Source organism: Drosophila elegans, unplaced genomic scaffold (genome assembly GCF_018152505.1).
Source record: "Drosophila elegans isolate 14027-0461.03 unplaced genomic scaffold, ASM1815250v1 contig_476, whole genome shotgun sequence".
Taxonomy (NCBI): Eukaryota; Metazoa; Arthropoda; class Insecta; order Diptera; family Drosophilidae; genus Drosophila; species Drosophila elegans.
Window position 1 is genome coordinate 13,367,444 of NW_024545863.1, and position 27,232 is coordinate 13,394,675.

The 27,232-nt window shown below is 40.3% G+C and overlaps 2 protein-coding genes across 3 annotated transcripts in view; both read right to left on the reverse strand.

Moving 5' to 3' along the window:
• LOC108148299 (hemicentin-2) overlaps positions 1 to 27,232 on the reverse strand; it is a 71,607-nt gene that overhangs the window by 11,278 nt on the left and 33,097 nt on the right. Inside the window, exons 3-4 of the mRNA XM_017275281.2 lie at positions 6,810 to 7,093; positions 3,545 to 3,615 (exon numbers count right to left, since the gene is read on the reverse strand). Coding sequence (XP_017130770.1) covers positions 3,545 to 3,615; positions 6,810 to 7,093 — 355 coding nt within the window. The remainder of the gene's footprint in view (positions 1 to 3,544; positions 3,616 to 6,809; positions 7,094 to 27,232) is intronic.
• Positions 22,140 to 24,196, reverse strand: LOC108148298. Of its 2 annotated transcripts, none has more exons than XM_017275279.2 (4): positions 23,930 to 24,196; positions 22,848 to 23,445; positions 22,631 to 22,780; positions 22,140 to 22,575 (listed from the first exon to the last, which is right to left on the reverse strand). In XM_017275279.2, the coding sequence occupies exons 1-4, from the start codon at positions 24,003 to 24,005 to the stop codon at positions 22,257 to 22,259; spliced, it is 1,143 nt and encodes a 380-aa protein (XP_017130768.1). In that variant the 5' UTR covers positions 24,006 to 24,196; the 3' UTR covers positions 22,140 to 22,256. The 2 variants fall into 2 exon arrangements, with proteins under 2 accessions (XP_017130768.1, XP_017130769.1); XM_017275280.2 differs by having other exon boundaries at positions 22,848 to 23,555; positions 23,930 to 24,195.

The window sequence follows — 27,232 nt, forward strand, 5'->3', positions numbered from 1 at the left end:
GCAATTTATTGTTGTGAAAGAAAATTCTGTGTGCTGGCTGGTCCTCTTCGCTTTTCTGTGATACAAGCCACTCGGATACTTGGATACTCGGATGCGGCTGGTTGAGTCTACGCAAAGAGTACTCCTCAAGTGAGCTAATCAAATCGCCGATCTCAAAGAGATTTTCGGTCAAAATAAATGGAGTTTTATGGCTTACAGGGTCTTGGGTGCGCGAAAGGTAGTGATTCATTTATAAGGTGTGGATATAGATTATAAATCTTACACCCAGAGAAAAAGGGTAGCATTTTGGTTGTTTTCCCCATAAACAACTCTATAGTAAAACTTAACTATTAAATATTTTAATCTAAAACTGTTTTTCAAAATATAAACTTACTTAAAGTGAACTAAAAACCTGGTAACGTTATAAACATATTTAATTAGTTTATCCAATAATTTAATTAAAGATTTAAATTTGAAAATCACAGTGTAACACACTTTGATTTAAGCACAACACCCCTCGGGGCTAAATCAGTACCGAAAATATTTAATTTAAAGTGAAAGCATTTGGATTTTCCATGATTTTTCTCTGGGTGTATGAGGCTTGGATATCAATATAGCAATCAAATATCTTAAATTAAATAATTCAAGTCAGGAGATATTAGCAAATTTCTCATGTAGAACTGTAAATTTAATTTTACATAAACTAGAAACGTTAGTAAACAAGAAAACTAAAATAATAATTTTATTTATAATAATTTTCTTTTTTTCGCATATTTTCCATATCTGTCCGAATAGAATATAAATGTGAACTTCCTGAATTCTGTTTAAGGGAATGTGCTCACTCAAAGGTGCATAATTTCCGGAAAGACTGCTTGTGAATATGATAGGGTGTCCTTTCGTACGATAGTGGGTGCGGACTTTTTCACTTTAACCTCAGACGTATCTGAAAAGATTTTCTCCCCTCGACGGAGAGTTTCATTTCCTTTGGTTCGTTTATCGCATCAGGAGCTTTTGCTGCTGCTTGTTGCGGTTGCCACTCGAAGAATCCCATTAAGAGGAAGCTCATCTCCTGCTGCACATGCAACTCTATGTGGCACATATCGTGTGTCTGTGTGCGGAGATAAGAGATAACAAAGTGCCGAGAAACACCTGGCTGGGTAATTACCTCAGCCGCCGAGACTCCTGACTCCCGACTCCTTTTGCCATCCGACTCGGTCAAGTAATCCTTTGTCAGCGGGGACTGGAGGCTATAAATTGAGGAAAGCATGTGTCCAGCGGCAAACAAAGGACGCCATTGCACGTGACATTTATATGATAGTGTAAACACATCATTTGCGCTATTATACAACACACTCGCTGTGGCGCTGGCTAAAAGTTTTTGAAATCTATTCCCATTATGTTTGATATGCCGGAGAACTGCTGGCGAAGGACAAACAGTTGGGGGTTTCTTTTGAGCGGGCAAAAAGAAAACTTTCTAGATAAATGTGACAGAAGACATTGGAGCAGGAAAGAACTCGACGCACACAATCAACTGGCAGCGGAAGCAGCAAATGCAGCAAGAATGACTTGGCCCGAATAAGGAGTTGGCCAAAAAGGGGTGGCACGGGATCTAAGGACACTCCTCTGGTGGGCACTGCAGGAAGCAATCAGTAAGGACACTATCTCAGCTAAATTTCAATGCTTGCCGCCCAGCAATGTTTGCCTTCAGCCAGTCATTCATTCATTCATGCCCAGCCATTCATCCTTGCTCGCACTCATACTCACACACACACACACACACACACACTGAGGGGACATGGCCACACAGATATTCACATATGGGAGCTACTCCGCCAGGAGGACAAACAGGCTGGCTGTCTTATCTAATGTGAAAGGTTCATTGGTTTTACTTTTCTATCAAAGTAATAAGCTGGAAATGTTTGCCCTGCCCCGCTGCAGCTCAATGCGCCCCAAAAGGCAGACGTGGCTAAAACAGAGAAGATGCACTGGGAGATAATCTCTCTTTTTTTAGGATTTTTTAAACGAGATAATTTAGATTTTGAAATAGCCAGAAAAAGCTAATAAAGCATCTTACAAATCTTAAAAATACTAGGACTACAAATTTTCAGTGACAGCAGAAAGAACATTTCATCAAATTTGTAAATTTAAATGAAACAAATTTAACATTTTATAAAAGACTGCAAAAGAAAGGATGTTGTAATGCACGAATTCATTTTCATATTTTTTCTAAGTGTAAAGGAAAAGACAGAGGGAAACAACAACAAACCGAGACGAGGACAGTTTGAAGTAAAGTTTTACTGCTTTTAAAAGAGAGGGAGGTGAAAAAATGCAATGAAATTGCACACTTGCGTTTCCGCTTGGCCTGTCATACAGGAAAAACAGCAAAAAGGACATATCCACATCCAACATCCAGCATCCACAAGCTCAATTCATTGATGACACACCTGCATCTCCCGCTCCAGGACACGCAGATTGAAATTGAAAAGGCTCTTCGGAAGCTTCAAAGTTTGTGCACTTAATTCATTTTGTTATAAATTGTTTTCATCTCAATTGAATTTACAAAAATATAAAAGGAATCGAAATGGGAAATCTCTAAGGAGTTCTGAGAAAAGAATGATGAAACAACTGATGCGAACGAACAAATCGGTCTTACAAGAGTTGAGAGTGGATGATCCCAAGGGTTAAAAGCGACTTAGCTATCAAAAAACAGGTTATTTTCTTTTGATCATCAGCATGTGTTTAACGAAATCGAAAATGTCAAGTCATAACTTTTGTTTGAAAAAATCGTTAATATCGTAAATACACGTTTTGGTATCACTGAATTTTCATTTATTTTTCAAATAACAAAATTTAATTTTCTGTAAGTGTATTTTAAAAATTTTTTTGGTCGAAGTGATAAAAACTACATTCAATTTTTTCTTCGTTTTATCAATGTATCAGACTTAATCATACGGTTAAAAAACATAATTTCGAGAAAACCCACGACGCGCCATTTTAAATATCCTGATTGGTGACTTCCTTTGATCCCATCGGTACAAGAATATAATTAAGATATATTAGTATTAAAATTGCTCAAGCCATTTTTATAGATTTAATTATCTATCAAGGTTAACCACTCCCCCCTCGATGGTCAATTGATCTAAAATGATATCATTGTTATTTTATTTTATTTTTTTAATTATTTTAATTGGCAAATATTATTTCAGCTGATAGCCATTAATTATTTTCATGCGAATTATGCCTGAAATGTCTCAGACAGAGCGAGAACCGGTAAATCACTAACAAAATTGTATATTGTGCGTACAGACGAACGCAAGAATAACAGTTGAAATTGAGCCTGAATCTCAGTAATTACGCAAATATTTATGCTCATCAGTGAATTATTGCGTTTATAGCACTTGAGCTGTCAATTACGTAAAATAACAGCACAGCGTCCCCAAGGAAGTCGAGCATTCACATCGATATTAACGAGTCTGAATGGAAAGGCAGAAAATTGATTTCTAATTGTCAGCAGATACTGGACCTGCCTCGATTCCAAATGGCTGGAAATGAGTTTGTTAATTACCTGTCAACGGTCAAGATGTGTCCATCTCGCAGACGAATCCAGGACACAGATTTGTTTCCCAGCTGTTTGACCTGCGGAAATAAAGAGAGGAAATTAATAGATTTATGTGAGTGGCATTGAATATTTTTGTGGTATATGAATGGCCAATAAAATTATTCAGAAAGTAATAAAAAGCGTCCTATTTAAAATGCCATAGTTTAATAACATAGCCCAGATTAATACTAATTTAGTATAAATTGTCGAGTCCAAGTCGAATGTTTGATTGCTTTGGAAATCGGTTACAAAATGTTTGGCTCCATTAAAACCATTTGCAAATAATGATTATGCTCATCAGTAGAGAACGGTCTCAAACTGTATAGACTGTTCACTTCATTGAGGATAAGGACAACCTCTGGTAATTAGACGGTCTACATGGGAATTGCTCAACAAGTGGAAGAGGAATGTCAAAGTGCCGCCGCACACACACGAGAGAGTAAATTACTGCAACCAAATGCAAATGGGGTTAGGAATGGGAAGCCACTACCACTTCCCACAGAAACTACATTGAAATGTAATTAAATACCGAAATGAACATGAAACCAGGCCGACAGATGGACAAACGTAACGCAACGCAATGCAGGGAGTCATCGGGGCTCAGAAGCAGAGGCATCCGCATGTTTCAGATATTATCGAAATGTGTCGTAGTTAGTAAATCTAAAATGCATTTATAGGCGCACACACAGCAGCATCTCTGTTTGCACTGAAACGATTTTGTCCATTCAACACTTTGCTATTGGGTTCGGTTTAGGATTCGGGTTTGGTGGCAGGAAGTGGGCCTCGAACTCCTGCAGTTGATCCATTAAATGTTTAGGTGCTGTCACCGCCCTGTAATTCCGTTGTAATGGTCCCATTAGGAGCTCCTTGCATGTGTCGCATTTAATTGGGCCTCGGCCTGATTGCAGGCGGATTACTAATTTAGTTTTGTGGAAAATTCTATTTCCGAGATTATTAACTTCTGATTGCAGCGACATCGAAACTCGGTTCACCTCCACTTAATTGAAGTCCGCATTCTTTGGCCGGAAGAAAAATTAAGCTACGACAATTACAAATAAGCTGCTGCTTGGAATATTTCAAATAAGCCATTTGTCCCGAAAGGATGTACTCCACCTGATGTCATCGAATGCCCGGACAAGTGAGGCCAATTTGAAAAGAAGCGGACCGAAGAGCAATCTTTGTCTGACTCCATCCCCATCCCCATCCCGATTCCCGTCCCCTTTTGTGCCTGTCCTGCTGCCTGGTGCCTGCTGCCTGCTGCCTCCTGGCTAAGAGGACTCACTCAACTGTGGCACTTAATGCAGCATTTGAACAGAGAATGGAATGAAAGGCTCCCGGAGAATGGCGAATGGAGAACGGCCAAAGGAGCATCGAGCAAACTGGGCGTGTCATCCTGGACGGGCATAAAGTGTAAAGCCAACGACGAGTAATTGACGAAAATTGAGATGCGAGCCTTATACTTTTCATTCCTGGATCGGGAAATAATGGCAGTGTTGGAGGTCGGAGGAGCTTCTAGGCTATCGTTTGCTGAGCCCAGCGGAGGGGCACTTAATTGACCATGACAACAAGAAATTACCATTGCTCAGCTGGAAAATTACAGAACACTGTCTGCACGGCCATGTATAAAATATTTCAGCCGCGATTAATGCGAATTTTCCAATGCTTTGTTCTTTGTCAAGAATTTGAGCTCTTGAACTTGTCTTTAAATGCCTCTAAGATGACTTGGTAAATTAAATGAATTTATCTTGAATTTAATCCTTGTGTTTGCGCACGTAGGAATATATTCAATTTTTCAACTTTTATCCCACGCAATTTTTGAGGCTATTTTTAGCTGCTATTAAAAACAATAATATCACTTCTGCTGGCAGTTTATTTTTCGGCTTAGCGTTAAACAAACGGCTGAGGGACAGTCAAACACTTTATTACAGGCTTAGTGCCTAAATTAAATAAATATTAAATAATTAGCAGATCTTTCACATTGGCCATAGAGTCACGTACCTTTGCTGACCTCGACACCAAAAACTTGGCACTGATTGCGATGCCATAAAACTAATTTGTTGAAATTTAATTTTCAGTTTTCGTTTATGCTAAATAAAATATTTACAACTTGTAAGCAAACAATTTGCATGGCTGCGTGCCACGGGCATTTCCCATTTCCATTTGCCCCTGACCCTTGCTTTTTCCCCCAGATTTTCCTGTTGGCCCTTAAACACCTGCACAAACAATGGAAAAGCGTGTGAGAAATCGCCCGAGAGAGTCTTGGCCACGTTTGTTTGCCATTTGTTTTTGAGCCTTGCGTTAAATACCCAGTCTGCGGTCACACCTCGTCCTCCCTGGCCGTCGAAAACGTTCCGGGCATCCAACAAATATTTGCGCAATAAAATTTAATGTGTTTTCTATTAGGGCTCCGGCCAGGTCACGCTGATGAGGGCCGCCACAACAACAATAAGAGTAATAATTACAAATAAAAACACGCATGCACCTCCACTAAACAGCACGCAACTTTGTTTAGCAATGTACAGGTGGTATTCGCTAGCCCGAACTAAGTGCGTGGAACCATGAGCACACAAAGCTTAACTTGTTGGTTTTAATGCCAATAATTTGGAATTTTTACTTCGAAGATTTTCCCATAGCTCCAGATAATTTGTTTAATCTGAACAAAAAACTTGGAATTTAAATTTTGATATAAACATCATAATGTTATTTATTGTGAACCGTAATTTAAGAAAAAGATTCTTTTTAACAGGTTTCCACTAGCATTTTCTTTCTAAGAAATTTCAAAAGCTAATTTATAAAAATGTGTTACTCAATCAAACGTTTAACACATATTTCATAATTTATTATCATAAAAACTGTGTGTTTTTCTAAGTCAATTGCTTAGATTAAAGACTTTTAAGGCTTTAAAGATTTATTATCAAATTAAAAACGAACTTTCACTAGCACAATTTTGCTCTTGATTGTTGAGTCAGGTTTTGAAATCATTATTGTCTGCGTTTATGCGTTTGCCGATATTTTTACTTTATGAGCTAGACAATTTAAACGCCCGATTTAGTTCGACAGAAATAATAAATTACTACGTTTAATTTGAGTTACAGAAGTTCGACTGTACGCACAATAAAAGGGAAATAAAGAAGGAATTATGAATTTATTTTTCTGCTAGTTTAGCTTGTTTGGCTTGGGAAATTGAGATGGGACGGGGAGATTGTTGAGATGGAGCGTGAAGAGCACTCACCCGACAGGGCAGATACGCGTGTGTCCCGATCTGAGTGGTCACATTGGAGGTGGCGTAGCCATCCAGATAGGGCTCCACGAGTCCCGATGTCGCCGACAGGGCGGATGCCTCCGGCAGAAGCGAGGACACTTGAGCCAGACTGGAGAATGCGGTCGCCGCTGATGGGTCGCCGCTCTCATCCGAGCTGATGGCTGTGGAGGCTGCCGATGACGACGATGTCCCTGCTCCTACTCCTCCAGATCCACGCCCTCCTGCCGCCTCCGCCGACGTCTGTGTGTGTGATGCTGAAATTGATTTGGGGGCAGCCCAGAGAAACGAGAGAAAAAGTAAGAGAAAAGTGGATTTCTTGTTAATCGAAATGACAATTTTGGGCTTCGATTTCACCAAAGCACATGTCACGTACATGTTTGTGTTCGGCAGGGCTGTGTTAGTTGATTGGGCATTAAAGCTGCAGGCAAACATCCAGCTTTAATTTGCATACATGTGTACATGTACATGAGAGCAGGAAAATTTAATTTAATTCAATGTTGTACTTAGTTGTTCACACGTAAGTGTTTTTTGGGATTGTTTAAAGGCTTATTTTCGGCCGAACAGTGAGCACACATTAGGATAATGCTTTTAAATTATTAAAATTTTTTTCACACAAAGTTTTTGCATCAACCATTAAGCTTTAACATTTTTTTCTTTAAGAAATATCTTAGCCAAAAGGAATCAATAGATATCGCCCAAATTATTAGCTTACGCCCTGCTTGAACCCAAAAAAAAAAACAACAACATACCTCAAGTTTCTTAAATATTCACAGTTTCCACTGAAATTATTCCAAAAAAACCTATTAACCAGGTGAGCTTAAGGTAACCTGCTGCTATAGCACTTTAGAGACTTATTTTTATCTTGTAGTTTAAAATATAAGTTAGAAAAATATAAAAAAAATTATATATATCGAAATTTATTTTAACGAATTTAAGCAAAGAAATAAGTTTAAGAAAAATTGTCGTCTAGGATGAAGGCGCTGTTCTATACACATAAGTTCTTTTGCGCTGATCTGAGTTTTGTTTTTACCTTAGAAGTTTCGCAATTAAATTTAAAAGCCATTGTGTTACTAAGACTTATCTGAATTTACTGGCTGACATATTCATTCTAAGAGCTTGCACATGCACCACCACAAAAGCAGCAGCGACAAGTTAACAGCATTATACGAGGACGTGGCAAATGAGTGCCTGGCGTTTAAGCCAGTACCACACAAAACCGCCAAGTCAGGAGCAGGCGAAGAAGGAGGTCTAACCACACTGACTGGCCAAGTGGGTGGTGACCACCTCTGCAACTGATGGGCCATCCTGCGGCTTCCTTTCACATCCGAACAGCAGATACACACACGTACTTATCTGTTTGGCAATCGCCAGTTTTTCGCTTTCAAATCATTCCATGAATCAATGGCGTTTAAGTGGCTGGCGAGGACATCGTCACCATCATGATTATCGCACCGCTGCAAGGATTTTTAATGAATGTCGTTCATTAAAATTGATTGTTGTTTGGTGGGTTTAGCCTTCGACCTCGCCATTCCAGTCTCTTTGGGGCAAATATTGTCCAACGCCGAAGGGACGCAGCAATGTCGATGAGTTGGCAGAATGCGGAAGGTCCGCTAAAACGCATGCTATTTGCTGAATTGCCAATTAACTGGTAATTTCGGGTAAAGCGAACCGAAGCCGTCCCCAATATTACCCCGTCCCCCGACCAAAGCAATTGATTTTATCCGTCTGGGCCTTTATTTCTGCCCCATGACTGAACAAAATTTGCCGTACAACATTATTTTTGGTGGGAGTTTTCAAGTTTTGACTTTGACATAATTGCGCCTGTCGCTGACAGTTTGATATTCCTTTCAGACTAGAGAAAAGAATTGTGAAATATTTACTAACCAAAGCTTCAATATGACAGATAAGCTGCCGTTTAAAAGCACTATTTAAAAAAAGTTGTACTAAGGGTAGATAACATACCTTCAGTGGATGCATTCACGAAATACTTTTAAAAGTATACAACGAGTTATATGCTTGGAATCCATAGAGAGAGTACTGGGAAACCTTCAAATGATTTCCACTTATTTTGCGTGATGTAAATATGAGGTGTTTGGCATATATAATATTTTTTGGTTGTAACACATTATGGGGCTTGAAAATTTTACCCTGCAAGGACATAAAATCATCCAAAATAGCAGCAATACTAAACTGCATAACAAGGATAACTGCATGCGTAAAATTGTTCCACAAACTACCAGATCCGACCAAACCGTTGCAGAATTCGTTCTCCAATTAAAACGACGAATGTAGCGTAAAATGATTTCCAGTTTGACAACTTGTACGTCAATTTAATTGGTGCGAGCTCTTGATGGCCATAAAGGTGGCAGTGACAGTGGCAGTGAGTTTCTGGCGTATGCACAGCTGAAATCAGCAATCATTTCATCTATGCCTATTTTTTGCCTTTCAGGATGCCATATCGGCCCCTTCCCGACCCTCTCGACCTCCTGACCCTCCGATGCGGCACTGACAAGGGGGGCAAAGCCACGGAAACAGCCGGAAAAAAGGAAAATAGTCAGGGACCTGGGGAAAATGGGCGGAGGGGGCGTAATTGACAAAAGGTCTCATGCATTCAATGCCACTGCCAGGCGCGTTGTCGTCCTCTGACAAATACAGCGCCCAACTGATGACTCCTCGACACTCCCGGCCCAGTTGCAGGACCGGCCCAGAACCAGAAGGACATGGCCGCTGGCAACCCACACCCAGCACTCTCACACACACACACACACAATCAACGCAATCGACACGCAAAAATTGGAGAGAGGCGCGCTGAAAAGATCAAAGCCGTTCAATTGTCAGTGACGACAGCCGGAGAGGTTCCTCGGATGTGGATGTGGCGGGCGTTTTTTCGGGGATTGTGATTTGTCAAAGCAGGGCGCTCAAGGCTACCGCCCCACCAGTTTCCGCCCAAATGTTTAGCTCAACTTTCATCAAATAAAACAGATGCCAGAAATTCGCTTAGTTTGCATTTCCACACGAAGCTGTTGATTAACGTGTGTATATGGCAGAAGGAGGGGACGGTTCCCAATCAGGGAACTAAGAATGAAAATGAAAGCAACGACGAACGCCATTTAAGTTACTTCCGATTTCGATTCATTCATTTCTTAAAAATGTCTATGAACTCGAAGGTTTAATGCGGCGTATACGTGATGTGCTATGAGCAAAAGAAAATCATCAAAAAGGATTTCTTTAATGGAGATGTTTTTCAGAACTCAAAGCTAACATTGTTTTCCTCTGCCTCAACGGTTTTTATTACACGTTTAATTTTAGTACTTTATGCACTGTTCGGTTGATCGTCCAAAATTTGTATGGCTTATTCGAATTTGCATTTTTTACTAGCTTAATTATTTTATTTTTTAAATAATAATAATTGTGCCTAGGTCAAATGAGAATTAATTTTACAAAACAGATTTATGTAAAAAGGAGGATAAATCCTTAAAAATATAATTAACATTAAAACAGCAGTTGTGTTAAAAAAAATCCATTTCCTCTTTCTTTGCATATGAAAGGTCTTTACTGAGTTTCAGCATAATATGATACAATTAACCGCTTAGACTTTGATTAGTTGTAGTAATTTTGTATGGCCTACAAAATTTATTAGGATACAAAAACCTTTCATAATTTGTTTTTTAATATAATTGTGTTCAAACCAGATCCAAATTAAAATTACAAAACACATTTAAGTAAAATGAGGAGAATTCTTTTAAAGGTTTATATAACATAATAGGTTCATCTTCATGGGAGATGGCTTTTTAGTTGAAAAAATGCTATTTCCTCCTTCCTTGCATATGCAAAATTTTAAAAATGTACCTTTAATTACAGAGTATGAAACAATTAACATCTTTGTCCTTTGATTAGTTGTGGTAACTTTGAGGTGTTTGCCTTTAAACTCATATGGAGATGACAGGAGAAACTCATTTTGTAGAAAAATAGTCACACGGACACACAAATCAAATTCCAGCCCTGGGCTCGTGATCTCTGACGGGTTCAAGGTAGACTGCTGCACTCCCCGCTATCCCACTTTCCATTTAACCTCTTTTGAACGCAGCACGAATTGAAGATGTGCAGCCCCTGCCATGGATCCTGCTGCGGACCTTGCTGTGGCCCCTGTTGCAGCCCCTGCTGCAGTCCCTGCTGCAATGACTGCTGCGGGCCCTGCTGCAGTCCCTGCTGCAGCCCCTGCTGCGCACCCTGCTGCGGACCCTGCTGCAGCCCCTGCTGCAGCCCCTGCTGCAGTCCCTGCTGCAGTCCTTGCTGCGCCCCCTGCTGCTGCAGGCCGTGCGGCCAGTGTTGCACACCCTGCTGCGCACCCTGCTGCAGCCCCAGCTGCAGTCCGTGCTGCGCCCCATGCTGTGCCCCCTGCTGCGCCCCCTGCTGCGGACCTTGTTGCGCCCCCTGCTGCGGACCCTGCTGCTCGCCCTGCGGCGGGTCAAAGTGCAAGTGATCGGATTCGGATTCAGATTCGAAGGCAGGAGCCAGCCGCAAATGCCACCACAAGTTCGTCGGGCTCGTTGGAGAACCGTCAAGACCCATTTGCCATTACCAGCTAAGGCAAGCAAATACACGAAAAGTCAACAGCAGACCAAAGTTTTCTGGTCCCTGGGGATGGGTATATGGGGGGAATTGAACCATCTGATCCCGGGTCCATGTTAATGAAGATACCGATTAGACGGCGGGGCCCAGGTAAAAGTTGGTCATCCCCAACTTATGCCAGTTGTGCAAACTTTTTGGCCTCTTCCAAAAATTAATTAAAATCAGTTTCAACTTATGTGACACTAGCACACACACAAAATAAATTACATTACAAGCCAAGATGAGTCAACTACATGGCAACGAAATCTGTTCGTAGAATTTGGTACGTTTTTGGTATTCTAGAAATTCTGACTAAACTTGAAACAGAAAGTTATTTGGTTTCTTTGAAAATTGAATATAAAATATGTACTTGAATCATTTATTCTTCTGTGGCAATAGTGTAGAGATATCTCTACACTAACAAGTCTATATAATTTTTTTTTTAAATAAGAATAAAATATATATTTCAGCATGGCTACAATGAAACGATATGAACATTAATATCAATTATTTATTTATTTTCATGAGCACTGCAACAAATAAAACTAAATTATTTAAGATTCATTACCAATTTAGGAGCAATAAGTATTCGAATATATATATTTTAGGAAACGATTCCTCAACGAAAGTTGTTTACACACAGATGGCAGCTGTCTCCATTTTGCATACTTTAATTAAACATTATACAGCACATCAACATGCAGGGAAAGTGGATTCTCGTTAAATGTCTCAGAATGTAGCCTGCAGTGCTGGGGAACGAGTAAAAATAACTTGTGACATGCTGCTGCGGCAGTCGTTTAATCATTTCACTCGAAACGTTCCTAAGCCCGCCGGCTATTGCCCTCCTCCCGTTCTCATCCAGTTCGTCCTGAAGTTTTCCTGGGCGTTGTGAACTTAATTAGGTTTAATTAATACTAGAAAAACACACAGACACACAGAGCGACATATTGACAAAAGGCAAATTGGTATGCTCAAGGAGTAGCCTCGCATATGTGGGATTGGAGGATTGGGGGATTGGGGGATGGGGACCCAGGTCCTTGGCCCAGAAAGGATCTGGTCCCTGCGACAGGAAATGAGTTTTCAAAGGCCGGAAGGCAGCAATTATGGCAGTCGCTTTGTGTGGACTGTTAATTGGTCTGGGAATCGACGAGGCCGACGACTTTACGATATTTCATAAATTGCAATTTTACGATGCCCTCAAATTGAAACCCAATTGCAGGCTCAACCTTGAGATTTGCATATCCTGGGCGTCCTTTTCGTTCTTATCACAGAGCCATAAGAGCCAAGTACACCACCGTCCCTTCCACTTCGACCATTTGTGTACTTTGTGAGTGTCGACGTCATGTAACGTGGCAAATCCAATTTCGACACGCCCATGGGGCGGAAAGGAGCCGTAGATGGAGTCCGCCCCCCTCCATGACTGCTCACTCAGTCTCAATAAAGCAACAGAAATTTTCTGGCAGAGCGAGAGGGGAAAAAAAATTGCCTTTGGCAGATTTGTTATTGGCCTGGTTGATGCAGCATTCTTTGAGGCGCAGCCAAAGAAATTGGATGAGGCCAGGTGCCAGCAGATATTCATTCCGTATGCAGGTAAATATTTGCCCATAGATGACTCCGGGCTTAGTGAAGAGCCACATTTGCCCATGGCTTTTTCGGATTTAATACGGCTTCAAGGCCGTATGCCGTCAACTGCATTAGCTGGCACACAGATTTAATTAAATTCGTTTGCCAAGCAAAAACCATATCAAAATGCAAAAATCAAAGCCAACTTTATGATTGCACTCAATGAAAGTCGAAAATCTTTCTCGTTTACATTTTATTTTCCACCTCTCTTCGAACTGTCAGTAAATATTTGACATGCGAGCTGTGCCATTTTTAATTATGCTGCAAATAAACATGGCCACCGATATTTGGCCTGCCCGATGCAATAATATTTAGTCTGTTGCCCTGATTTTGCGACTGCGACGCACTTGTTTTAATGCATAAATAAATATTTGTGTTAAAATGAAAAAACCGCAGGCCCTGCACACGAACATCATTCGATACATGCATCCGATGCTGTATGTGCTAGAAAAACCTGACAGGCATTAGATTTCGCTTAATAAACCCTAATAGTCTGTGGTATCATGTCGGAGTGTCTATCAAAAACACACTTTTCGGACCGCCCGCTTTCCGTTGTTCTATTTTTCGTATTTTCCCATTTTCCCATTTTCTCATTTTCCTATCCATCAATTATGCACCGGACTTTATGGACAAGGGGCAGGGAAATTCGCTTTTATATTATTATTTGCTTTGAAACGAAAGCTGTCAGAAATGACCGCAACTGTAAGCGGCGTTTGGCTGGTGGAAATTGTTTTTTGCAGCCGTTTCAGTTGCATTTATCGGTTTGACATTTCCAGTTTGCTAACTCACAGCAATAAAAGAATTTGATAAAATAGAACGAAATAACAAGCATGACAGTTTGTTCATATTTTTAATTGAAATTTACTGACATACTCGGAACTAGAAATAATATTTTCTCGCTAAAGAAATACATTTTAATTGGGATGAAAATGCGTTTATCATTTCAACCGTTAGCTAATTGATTTGTGCTCTCAGCAGATCATTTTGACATGGCTAATTAGTTGCATGACTTTTGAAAACAATCCAGAGTTTTTTTTTTAACAATCTACCTATTTTAACGGGTTTCTGAAAAAAAATAACTGCTAAACAAATATTAGTACCGTCTTAACAATCAGATGAACTCGTTGGAAAAAATATTAAATTGTTTCGCTCTGTGAATAAATAATTTATTTATCATTCAAAAAAGCCTAGCATAAGCAATTCAAGTTACTTAAAAGATTATTGAAGCAACGTCGTAAAGATATCTATATTCTTAGCTTTGGCCCAAGTCAAAGCTAAATAACAAATATGAAATAATAAAAATATATGAGAAATTTATCTATTAATAATAACGGTTTTCGATTTAGCTCGCAATTAGTCATATTAAAAACCTACAAATGCATAAAGATAACATCGCTAATTCGCGGGAAAAACAGCATTTTCAATTTGTTAAACAAAATCCCGCATAAAATATGGCAACAGAGTGCTGCTGTATTCTGTGGGTAATAATTAATGTAATGTTCATTTGCGAACTTTTGTTGGATAGAGTCATTACAGGTGCACATACCACCAATCTGGGGATGTACATATAAATCCGAGCGGAGTGGAAGCAAGTAGCATGTGGGTCATGAAACAGCTTGATATCTTTACTGCGCTCTCTACCTGTGGCTATGGTTCATCCATCATTAGTTGGACACAAAAAGAAGGATTTTATGATGTGGTAATGGCTGCATAAAGGACTGCACGAGAGTGTGTGTGTGCGTGGGAGTATTTTTTATGTTTTATGCCTTTTGAGCAAACAAGTTGGCGTATTTTTGAGCTAAGCTAGCAGACATAAACTGTCGGCTGGCCCCTTCACTGGCCCACACGCTGAGCCACAACTTCCGCAACGTGTCATTCAGGCCACCCACATCATTACGACCTCCCCCCCTCACATACACACTGTGACACACACTCCGCACACACAGATACTTAGCAACACACGACCAGGAATACTGGCTGTACGTGCTAAGTTGTTGTGGCCCTGCTCTACGTAACTCTCTGCTCTTTCGCATAACTTAGTTTTCCACGCTTAATACAGTTTTACGGTCCACGCCTCCTCCCCGCCGCCTGGCTCATGGAAATACTTTAAAACGCATAAAAATTCCGACACGTCGTAACCTCAGTGCTTTTAACAGCTTCTCCACACTGTTCTCATCGCGAACTAAAGGCATATATATACCCAGATCCAGATGCAGGACCCCACCCAAGCCCCATTTATATGTATATAAACCAAGCCCAGAGTCAGCAATCAACTGCACTTCCCAGAGACTCTCGCTTTGTTGCAAGTCATGCACATCAAGTGAAGTTCCTGCCGGTTGTTGTTCCTGCCAAACGCGGTATATTTTGACTCCACGGGTATACTGGATTCGTGTAAATATGAATACATTACATTCTTTTCTAACAAAACATGTAACTTAAAAATAGGTTATGGTAAAAGTTTGGCTGTATTTTCTTTATCAGAAAATGGAAATTTTAATACGAATGGCAAACATGAAATTCTGTTCCATTTTCAGTATATTTCGAACACGTCAATATCAAAAAATGATTGTTTATTCTTCTTTAATAAAAATAGATAAAACTTTTGGTTTTTTTGTGGTAGTAAGGACAGACAACTTATAAATTATATGTCAATGGTACCAAGATATCACTATTAACATATTTCCGTTGGAAGTCTTTTATTTTTTTTCTTTCAAAATCAAGCTATTATCAATTTGATATTTTGTGCTTTTAAAATTCGCACTAAAACGTAAGATATTTCTTTGAAATAAAATTTAACTTGATTTATGATCTTATACCATTATTATAAAAAACGAACTCAACTTGACTAATTTGATTTTGCTAAATAAAAGCCAACTTTAGAAATACACCTTTATATATTTTTTAAGCTGGTCCTTGATTTTTGCACACTTTTTGATAAAACTATAGCGATTCCATAGTTTCGGACGCGACACAGTAACTACTTATACATTCAAAATTAGTGTACACTGTATTTTTTCACAATGCTCGTGAAATTAAAATAAATTTGAAGCAGGTATTGCACATTCGGTGCCCTTGATGACTGCTTTCCAACTTGTTGTTTCTAGTGCCGATGTTGTTGTCTAGCGGACGCGGTTGCTCCGTCTGTTCCGTTGCAGTTAACCTGCAAAGTAGCGCAATTTGTTGATAGCAGGTTAAATTTCATTTTCCCGCACACTTTTTATACATATTTCATTTCATGTTTTTTGTTGCTTTTTTTGTATTCGCTCTAATGATGTTGCCAGCGGGATAAGGCCGAGGATGAGGGTAAAATAAGATGCATGTGGAAAATGTGGCGCATCCTAAACACGTTTTGCATGAAAAATAAACGTAATTGTTTTTTCCGTGTCACAGTCGTTTATTTGAATATGGTGCGAGCTGAATTAAATTTTAAATTGAATTGCTCCCAAGGGAGAGATAAATATTACACGTTTTTTACATGATGATAGCCACTTCGCTACATGCCCTAAATATTTTGCAGAAAAAATTGTATTTCTTTTAATTTAATATAATTGTATTATGAAGTTACTTTAATAACTTTAAATAGTACAATTTTAAGTTGAGTTATAAAGGAAAATAAAGTAGTCCAAAACATAATCTAAAATATATAAGTAAATATTTAAAAGGTCAGGGGGTATCCTTAAATGTTTGAAATATTTTCAAATCAATTTCAGGGGACACACAAATATTTTCTTGTCAAGAATTTTATTTGCACAAAAAAATTCATTAGCTCTTTGCCCACTAAACTAACCAGATGGCTTAAACTTTTGCGCAATTATATTTATTTGAATATCCTGCCGCTCCAACGCCCCTTAACCGTAACTGGCGTTGACATTAATATCACTTTACCTCAATCTGTCCAATTTACCAATAAAACTCTTGAATCTCGGCTCGAAGTGCTTTAAACTGCAATGGGCCAGGTAAAAGCGAGTGAGTATTTGAGTGTGTGTTCCTGGGTGTGTGCTCTCGTGTGTTTGTTTGTGCGGTTGTGCTTGTGCCTTTTAACTTTTGCATAAAAACAACGAACGCAGCCGGCAGCAGTTAGTGGATGGATGGATGCAGGATGCAGGATGCAGGCCAGATCCAAGCCAAGGATGCAACTTTCAGCTGCTAAACGAAAATATAAAACACTTAACTCGACTGCAGGGGCGACAGTCCCTCCATCTGTCCCTCGGAACCAGCCAGATCGTCCTTTATGCGACACATTCAACTGCACCCCGGTTCTGGGGACTGGCAACAATTTGATGGCACTGTGCGGAGGAAGTCCTTCCTCGCTTCCTCGCTTCCTAGCTTTCTCCCCCTACCCTTAGCTGTCCCCTTCGGGCTGGGCCAACAAACCCAGACACAGCCATCCCCTGGCTGTAAATTTGGGTCACTTTTTGGCAGCCAACAACAGTGAGCCGGAAGTGCAGAAAATTTGGCCTAAAAATAACATTTATGTGTGTGCAGTTCACTGGCGTAAAGTTTTACGGACTCGATTACGATTACGATTATGGGGGCACTTTAATGAAAAAATTAACCCAATGAGCTTCTTCATCCTTGCCAAGTAAATAGTTGCAAAAGAGAGAATGCTAAGTGATTTTCACTGAGGTGGAAGGGAGTGTTTCCCTTCTGCAATGTATATTTTTGTGCATATCTGAACTTATTCGAGAAAGTAACCAAAATGTTTTTTTTTGTTACATAACAGTGAAGTGGACGGTGAACTAAACTTTGGGAAATATTTGCTTTATGAAATAATTTAGAACTATCTGTACAAGTCACTCTAAAAATGTTTCCCTGAAATTTTTTGTTATTAGAACCATTATTTTATTGTATTTCAAAGTGAGTAAAATATGAATTATTGATATTTTAAAATTAAAATTATTTAGTTAATTTTTTTTTTAAGTAGTTAAGAAATTAAGTTTGATATTATACATCTAGCTGTTTCCCAAATCTAAAGGTAATAGTTTATTTATTTAAAACATCGATAGTGTGCAATATCGATCGTTTTTACTTCCGATGGCGGCCATTATCGATATTATCGATAATATCTACAACTGTTTAGCCACAGAAAAAACAGAAAGAATAATTATTCACAAACAAATTCAAATTACAATTTATTAAATATTTTTCAAATACAAACTTATATTTCTAGAGCGATAGTATCTATATTGGCTGAATTGGTCGAACATTTATAGTATCGATACAACTATCGATTGGTTTACCAACAATAGGACATCTAGGATAAATAAAAATATTGTTAAATGTATTTTTAGGGATATCAACGGTAGAAATATTTTAAAATAAAGTATAGAATTGTGTATTTAATTCATTAAAATGTTTTGAAGACCAAGATTGGCAAGATTGGCTGCATTGCCTCACTGTGCCTGCGTCACGGGTTCGGTTTAGTGGGGCATTGAAAGCGCGGCTTACAATGACCGACCACCAACTGAACCAGCGGCGAGGGACGGAGTGAAAGGACTTCACGTGGCTTTAATAAATAACAGCTGAAGTTTAAATTGCCGTTAGCATAAATTATGAGCAGTTAGAGACGTTGCCTGCATTCAGTGAGCGACGCCTTTTTGGCTGCGAAACTTCTTTCAGCAGCTCGTTTCCCTTTCCTTTCCTTTCCTTTCCTTTCCTTTCCTTTCCTTTCGTTTCTCCCTCACTCTCGTCGCTTTTTTGGCAAGCATCCTGTGAATGGAACTGGTGCCACTCTTTATGCATTGGGCTATGCATAAATACATATATATATTTTGGGCCAGCCAAAAAACACAAGATGAAAAGTTAGCGGCGCAAAGTGAGATTTCAATTTGGCTGGCTCGCGTTTTATGGCGAGGAGGAAGCATTGCCGGACTCATAAAGCATTTCCGGCACTCATGAATCGGTTGGGGCCCTCGAGGCTTTTGTCCCCGCTCCCTGGGCTCCCGACTACCCCGATATTGTGATGTTTGGAGCTAAAGTTGTTTGCTTTCTTTTCGCCCGAAAGCCGAAAGCCTTAGAAAATGGAACGCCGTCTGTTGGCTTCCTGCTTCCTGCATCCATTACTTCCACCTTCAAGAATACACTGAAAAAATGAGCTTTATAAAGTTAGTGGGTCGAAACTGCATATCTAACATTGCTAGGAGTTAACCATATATTTTAGGAATTTGTATGTTGGTAAATATAAGTAAAAAACGAGTTGGCCTCATTTATTGAAGATACATCTCTTGTATTTTGCGAATTTGAAAAGCTTTCAAAATCATGAGTGATATCAAACTCCCTGCGATTTCTGTTGCACTCCATATAAAAATTGTCCTCAGTGTAAGAGAAAGCCCTGTCTCCAGCTGCGGAGCTCATTCGCTGCATACTTTCCGTTTGCCTGGTTTTGTCTCACTTTCCCAGCAGCGAGTACACATTACATTTCCCTCGCAATTGTTTGGCAGCGAATAAAAGAAAAACCTAGCCATACTACCCGAATCCATAGCCAAAGCCATAGTCCAAAGTGGGTTTGTTTGTTGCGGGCTCGTGGAAGGAGGAGGACGTGAGTGGGCTCCATAGACTCCATGGACTCCATGGAATGCAACGACCATGACAGGGCACATGGCTCAGCATGGGTTAAGGCATTCGAGTCAAGGGGATGGCTGGCATACTTGTGTGTGCATTCCGCCAAAACATTTGAATGCCAAGTATTCAAAGCAACGAAAACAGGGATGACTGTAGGGATATCAGCCATCTATCTATCATTTAGCGTTTGAAGTCCGACACAATCGAATGAATGGCAAACACTTAATTTAATGAATATTGAACCAGTTATACTATCAACGAGATTTAGTTGAATGACAAAGCGGAGACCTAAATGGATTCCTACACGGATTGAATGCATCTAGTCCGCAATCTACACACATCCTGTATATAACGTCAACAGACTGACAGAACGTAGGATCAAAGCAAAACAAAATTAAAAGTCGGGCTTAACTGGAGATTTTGTTACCCTAATCTAGGAGTACTTGATTGTTTTACAATAAAAGAGGGCGAAAATAGTGAATACGATATGTGTATACTGTTAATATAAATAAAAACCTTAATCTCACCGTTTACTATGGTTGATATTGGCAGGAAGTAAATAAATTCAAAAATCATTTTAATTTTAAGTTGAAGAAGCCTAAAAACGTCCATATAAATTACTCATATGTCAGTTAGAATAAATTTATTGATCAAAAGGCACACAGATATATATATCATACTGACATCTTAGCTCTGTGTGAGCTAAAGTGACAAACAAACGTTCAAATTAATTAACTGCTCTCCAAAACCATTCAATCTTCAAACAAAAATTTTAAATATTTTTGGTAAGAGTATTCAAGGAAATTGTTCTAAAAATTCATGGAATGTTTTTGTTTCGATTGCAATCATCGGCAGAAACAGTGGCACAATAAATATAACAATTGAAACGGCAAATACTCCGAATAGGTATTCGTATATATGCACGAAATGAAAATCTCTAATAAAAAAGGACATTTCCATTACTGCGATTAAATCGTCAGGACAAAGCATACATACATACACAGAGACAGTCGAATGTAGATAGGGAATGGCAGCCGATAGAGCTGAAAAGCAATTCTGCTGCGGTCTTTGGCGAGTGGTAAGGATGAGTCCTGTGATAGGATTTCAGTTGCCTGCCATTATTTCAATTGTTGTTGTTTATATTCATTGGATTCTTTACCTCTCTCCCCTCTTCATCTTTCTCTTTCCCGTGCAGCGTTATTATGAGCGTTTTATGTCCATTGCACAATCGGCCTGAAGGTTGACCATAAAATATTTTCTACCACCCATCCGATGATATCAATTTTTACGGCTGACAATATTAGCCCGACATAATTATCAATCTTTATGGGCCGAACAGAAACGGTCAGCAATAAAATGCCAAACGTAGATCGCCGATAACGAATGTCCTCGGCCGCAGAAAGGATGTCCTGCTGGCGCAGAAAATGCTGTAACACATGTGTGCACGTGCTGATAAAATTAGCAATTCGAAACCATTTGTGGTGGTGTGGGTGGTGGTGTGGGTTGTGTGGTTTTCGGGGGCGGAAGGAAACCCGATATTAGCAGCAGATATATTCATGTCGACTGCTGTCGGGCGTAAAGTCATAGCGCAGCCAACGGGGCGGATGAGTGTCGCTTGCACCCAGGCGGTCCTCTGGCTGTTTGCGGTCTATCTACCTCCTACCTCCTGGCTAGGAGCACTCCCCCTTTTTCTCCTGTCTCCCTACTCCCTTCTCCTTTCCCAAATCCCCCTTCCCTTTCCGCCCACACAGCGCGTGTCGAAGCATCTCAGTCGGAAAATGGGTGACAATTCATGACAGGGCATGAGCAGTGCGCGTAATTTGCATATACAGTCGCTCGTTCGTTCGTTTCGATGGTCGAATGCCTGGTTGCCCAGCTAGCCCGCTCTTTACATTTTATTTTTTTCACAAAATTCCCTGCCGCATCGGCCTGGCAGTTTTTGGCATTGACTTGACTGCACTTAGCCCGATGGCATTACAAAATGTTCCTCTCACTCTGGTCGCATATTGTAATAAAAATCCCCTTTTCTATGCATTATCCACACCGAAAACGGCCGAAAAAAGGGCTGCTAAATGGAAACCTCTCACCCACATTTTAAATGCAAATGACACCCCATGCGGGGTAGATAGTAAACGGGATGAAGGGAGTTGGAGGTGTCTTTGTGGCTTGGCAGCCTGCAGATTAAAAGCGAAATTAGTTTTTCCTCTAATAAGCCAATCCAGCCGAAGCAAATGCCGTTAGTGACAGGATGAATTTCAATTTGGTCGAAATATTAGCTTATTATTCTAGTTTTCTTTTGCGAAAACCACAGGTTTTTCTATGTGTGCTAATAGCAACGGGCTTAATGATAGATGATGCTATGAACGCACTAGGCATCCCAGAAAATCAGCTTACCACCTTAAAACTACTCAGCAACAAGCTTCTTTCTGAATATACTGTTTTGTGTATGCCATTAATTAACAAAATAATGCCCTTAGCTAATATCGGTTAAGAAACTACATAAGCTGCCGTATTTTTTACTGTATATTTGTTCAAGAATTTAAGATTTAAGTCTTTGTATAACCTTTATAACTATCTATAGTTCACGGACAATTTAGTGGTTTAGTAGAATCGTTCCATTGGTCATCCCCTGTTGTCTCGCTTGTTCTTCTTGCGCATGTGCTTCTTCCACTTTCTCCAGTATTTCTGGATCTTGGAGGCGGCGCGGTTCATGGCGAAGACCAGGACGCGGTGCTGCCGTCGTCTGGCCTCCTCCTCCTCGCGTTTCACCACGATCTGCTTGTAGACCCGCTCGACCTTGCGGAACCCAACCATAAACTCGTCGAGGGACTTCTTGGCCTTTTTGTGCTCGTCGGTGAGCTGCATGTTCTCGATCATCTTCTCACCAATGCTGTGATCGTACTTCTTGATGATGGCCTGCAGTTGCAGGATCAGCTTATTCCTGGGGGATTCGGGGGGCCTATAAACAGGGTATGGGATCAGGGTCTATGACTCACTTTTCCTCTCGATAGACCTTTTCCTGCTTCAAATAGGCTTTGGTCGATGTCTCGTAGTTGTTACGCATCTTCTGCAGTTGGTCCTCCAAATCGGCCTGCCGCTCCAGACCCGATTTTTTGCTGGCGCGGATCAAGCGAGTGCATCGATCGCTTATATAGTAAGTTATTAAGCTTTTAGTGAAGAAAAACTCGAGGACTGCGATCTTCAATCACTCACATTTCCCTTCGGATGCGTTCGTCCTTCTCGTTCTTCTTCTTCAGCAGCAGGTCCTCGTAGTTCCGCAAGTAGGCCTCCTTAGCCTCCATGCGCTCCTTGATGGCCAACTTCTGGGCGTGGATCTTGTGGCGCAGCTCGTCCACCTGCCCCTTGACCACCTCGTTCTGCTTGTACATGGCATGGAGCTGGCGCTCCTGGGCGATGGCGTCAGCCGATGTCCGGTACAAGCGGTCCTTGGCCAGGTCGTAGAGCATCTGGAAGGCCGTCAGCAGCTTCTTCTCGTCCGGGCTCATGTGGTTGTAGAAGCCCGGAAAGAGGTGCACCATTTTGTGGTTGCGCTGGAAGAAGTCGATGATCTGGATGATTCCATGGTCCATTAGCGGCGGTCGCTTTTCCCTCAAAATAAATTCCCGCCGACGAATAAACGATTCCACCAGGTGCACTGCCGTCTCGAACTTGGTGCCATTCAAGATCTGTGCCATGAGCTTGGGATGTTGCAGCAATTTGGGCAAGATTAGCGAGATCTTGACCCGTTCGATGGCCTCGGCTACGACATTCAACACACAGCCGATTTGCACTAATCGCACGTTGGCAAACTCTAACCGGGAATAGAATTTGGGCTAATCATTTAAAAATTGTGATTCGATCGCGAGAATCGTGGAATTGAGATTTTTCCATTTTCGTAAAATGTTTGTTATCTTTTTGTCCCTACAACCAATGAATAACAAGCTTTAGTGGAGAAAAATCAAAATTGTCAAACGGATAAGGAATGGTTAATTAAACATTTTATTTTGATTTATTGTTTTGACTTTCGGCAATACTAAATTCAGGAGAATTGTATTTTTTAATTTCAAATATAAATACACTTTTGAAACACAAAATAAAAATAGTTTGTGCATATAAATATTACATAACATATTTTGGATCTTAATATATATAAATGAAAGATAACTGTCCCTGATCACTTCACTTAATTTAAACGTGGAATTTAAAATTAAGAACTTGCCAAAGTCGAATTTTAGAAGTGTTTGAGAAAAAAGAATTTCAGAAGTCCAGTTAACTAATTTAGCCAAATATCTCACCATGCTGGGCCAGTTTGATGTCAATCTTCTTTTCGGTCGGCATCGACTTGCCACGCATCATCTCTGTCATACTCATCTTGGTGTTTGTGGGTGCCTAACTAGTCTCCTGCGAGTTTTTCATTTATTATTTCTTTTTATACTGCACCAGCACCATTCGCTATGAGGTGCTTATTTTTTTATTTGTTTTTGTCTTTTACTTTTTTTTTTGACAGCAGTGTTTGTGTGTTTCGGTGGGGATATGTTCCTGCTCTGAGCTAAAATTCCGAGCTGTAGTTTGATGGAAGTTAGCCCTGCTACCCTGATCCCCTGAACGATGTCCCCAATTTATGTACACATCTATCTGCGCCACTGGGTTCGCTCCGCTGAGCTGCAAACTTGCTCAAGTGGAAGCTCTTGTTTGGACTCGAATCAAGTTGACATTACATGGCGTGTTTCAGTCGCGGACTGCGGACAAACTTTCTAAACAAATGCCCCGGAATTTGTGACTACAAATGCAGCGCTTCCTGCTCGATGTTGGATGCACTTTTTTTCGGAACCCTTTTGTGCACTCCTCTGTTCCGCTGTGTTGCCAAAAATTTATGGCTAACAATATTTTTCCCTGGCAAAAGACGCACACAGCTCACAGCTCACAGCAAATGGCAAACAACTTGCTGCGAGTCACAGGCGAGGCACCTAACTAAACCAATGCTTTAAGGGGGTTTTCATGGCAGATTTCGGGGGAGTTTTCAGGGGCGTGGAACTGTTCCGGGGGCGTAATTTGTATGCACAATCCGAACAGCCTCAGCGTCCGCCTGTGAATCCGAAACGAGCAGAATGCACCAGTGAACTCTTTCGGTTTTATCTTTTTCGCCAAGTTGTTTGTGTTTTGAATACCCTATTCTTGGTCGGCTAATTCTAAAACAACAACGATGAAAGATCTAAGAGAAAGTAAAGAAACGAAAGCTATTTCAAAATTTAATTGAATTTCATATTTCTTAAGAAGATCAGCTTGAGTCTCCAACAAGCCACCTTTTTAGCTATAAGAAAATGCTAACAGCTAACAAACTTAACCAAATAGTAAAGTTAATAAATGTAAGCGATTTATCCTCGTCCAATGTTTATTTATTTTTCAGGACCAGCGCCATTTCAACTGAAAATTCAAATGTATGAGCAAATTGCTATGCTACGTTTATAAGATGATAGTGTATAAATATTTCGTTGCTGGATGGACTAAGCAGTTACCATTTTTTCTGTCGCATTTTTTGTATAGAGTTTGTTGTTGCTGTGCGCTTATTGCATTTGTCTCGATTCGTTTGGCTCGCACAAAAACAAATTGCCGGAAGTATGCAAATGTATGATGCAGCTTATCAGATATTGTTTGAGAGCCTGCACTCGTTGTCTGTTTGGTGGGGTATGGGGTAAGGGGGAGTGGGGGTGGCGGTGGTTGGGCGTTTTGGGGCGTGGCATTTGGCACGGTGCTCATTTGCCTTGCAAAAGGCGCGCCTCCAGTGAGCAAACAGCAAACAAGAACCAAGCGACAGCAAATAACTTTCAGAGACACTTGCACCCGAACACAAATACAAAATAAAAAAAACAGAAAAGTATCGGGAATTGAACTGTCAGCTGCAGCTGCACGTTGGGGAAATCGAAATTGAATTACATTTGCACTTTATGCTAAAGATCCATCAGATGACAGCAGCAGCAAATGCAGGGAGATAAAAACTAATTAAAATGTTACAAAACAATTTAGAGTTGGAGAAAAGAATCTACATTTAGGAATGAAGTTTAACTAAGCTGATGACCTGAAATTCAGACAAGAAATATAGTATATTTATGTACAATAAAACCAGGTATTTTAAAATCACTTTATTTATTTTATTTTATTACGGACTTAATGGAAATATATATTTTTATTGTCCCTTATTTAAGCAGTAAACAATTCATGAAATGTCATTGTTGAAAAGTCATCAAATGTACAAAAGTAACGCAGGTAACCGAACAGCCTTGACAACAATTCCACAAGGTTTATTTAAACAAATGGAATGTGAACGCTCTTTATAATACAGGGTTTTTTGTATTTTTACACTGAAGGTTACGTTTTAGTCGTCATAAAAGCATTGCATTTTGTGTGCATAAGTACTTTAATATAACTCCCAAAGTTCGACAGTTATGCGATTTTGCTTCAGGTGTTGGTTTTTCGGCGATCCCCTTGTCTTGGATCAAATTAAAACATTGGCGAGCAGCACTCGATGTCATTTATCAACTCCGAACTTTCTGACATTTATGCTCGGTGACAACCAAGTCCAGGGCGACAATCACTGGATTCTCTAGCAGTGGGCCCGACAAAGTTTCTTTCGACAGTTGACACATTTTCCTTCGACTCTCCTACATGACTACTTGATATTTCCATATTTCTATGGACACACTGGGCTGGCCCCGAAAAAACACCCCCTATTGATAAATGATGCTGATGGATTTTTATTGCCCCGGTCTTCTTGGACATGGACAAGGGAAGTTAGCTGGACCTGAGTTTTTCAAGCGGGAAGGGGGCCACATGTATGACACGCTGTTGGCCGGCTGCTTATCAACGGTTTAGCGCGGCTTGTGTGCCTGACAGGTGAATAAAAGCAGCTGTCAACACTTTTTTATCCCTGTCTTCGAGAGGTGTGTGAGTGTGTGTGTGTGTGTGTGTGGGCGAACTGGGTCCATTAATATTGATATAAAATATATTGATTTTGCGTTTTGTTTTTTTGCTGCCAAGGAGCATGTGAGCCGAAAGATTAATGCTTCTACAAGGATGCCAAGCAACTATTTGAATAAGCTTCTATGGTGAAATCTCGAAGGCCTCAAATCCTTGAGACCGACAATTAGCTTTTGGCTTTTCTGGCCAAGTAGAGCACTTGCCAATGATTTGGCCTGCTGGTAAGCATATTAAACATAAATTGCCTGGCCATCCATCAAAATGCTCAAAGGAAAAGCCAGATGCCGAGTGGCAGGGAGGTTGAAAGTCACAAGGCAAATTGAGAAACAACTTCAGTGCCAATTGGCCAAATCCGAATGCATTTTATGGCCACAAAATCAATTCAATGGCTCAACAAGATGCTCTGTTTAAGTCGGCAGTCGGACGGTGGGCGTGGCTGCTGCACTTCTCGCCTTCCGCCGGTTGAAAATTTTATGTTTAATTTATTGATACACTCAGCTGGCAATAAAAATTGATGGCAAAAACACATTTACACACACCGGATGAGGGCGAGGCGAAAAGTGGGGGAAGGATGCGGGGCGTTGGCCATAATTTTTCATTTCATTGTTTTGTTTCGCAACAGT

Bases quoted from the DNA above. Each gene is read 5' to 3' on its own strand.
- LOC108148298 (XM_017275279.2), bottom strand. From the start codon at position 24,005: ATGAGTATGACAGAGATGATGCGTGGCAAGTCGATGCCGACCGAAAAG. The intron at 23,446-23,929 runs GTGAGATATTTG...ATTCCCGGTTAG, and splicing joins CATCAAACTGGCCCAGCATG to AGTTTGCCAACGTGCGATTA. The intron at 22,781-22,847 runs GTGAGTGATTGA...TTACTATATAAG, and splicing joins GAACGCATCCGAAGGGAAAT to CGATCGATGCACTCGCTTGA.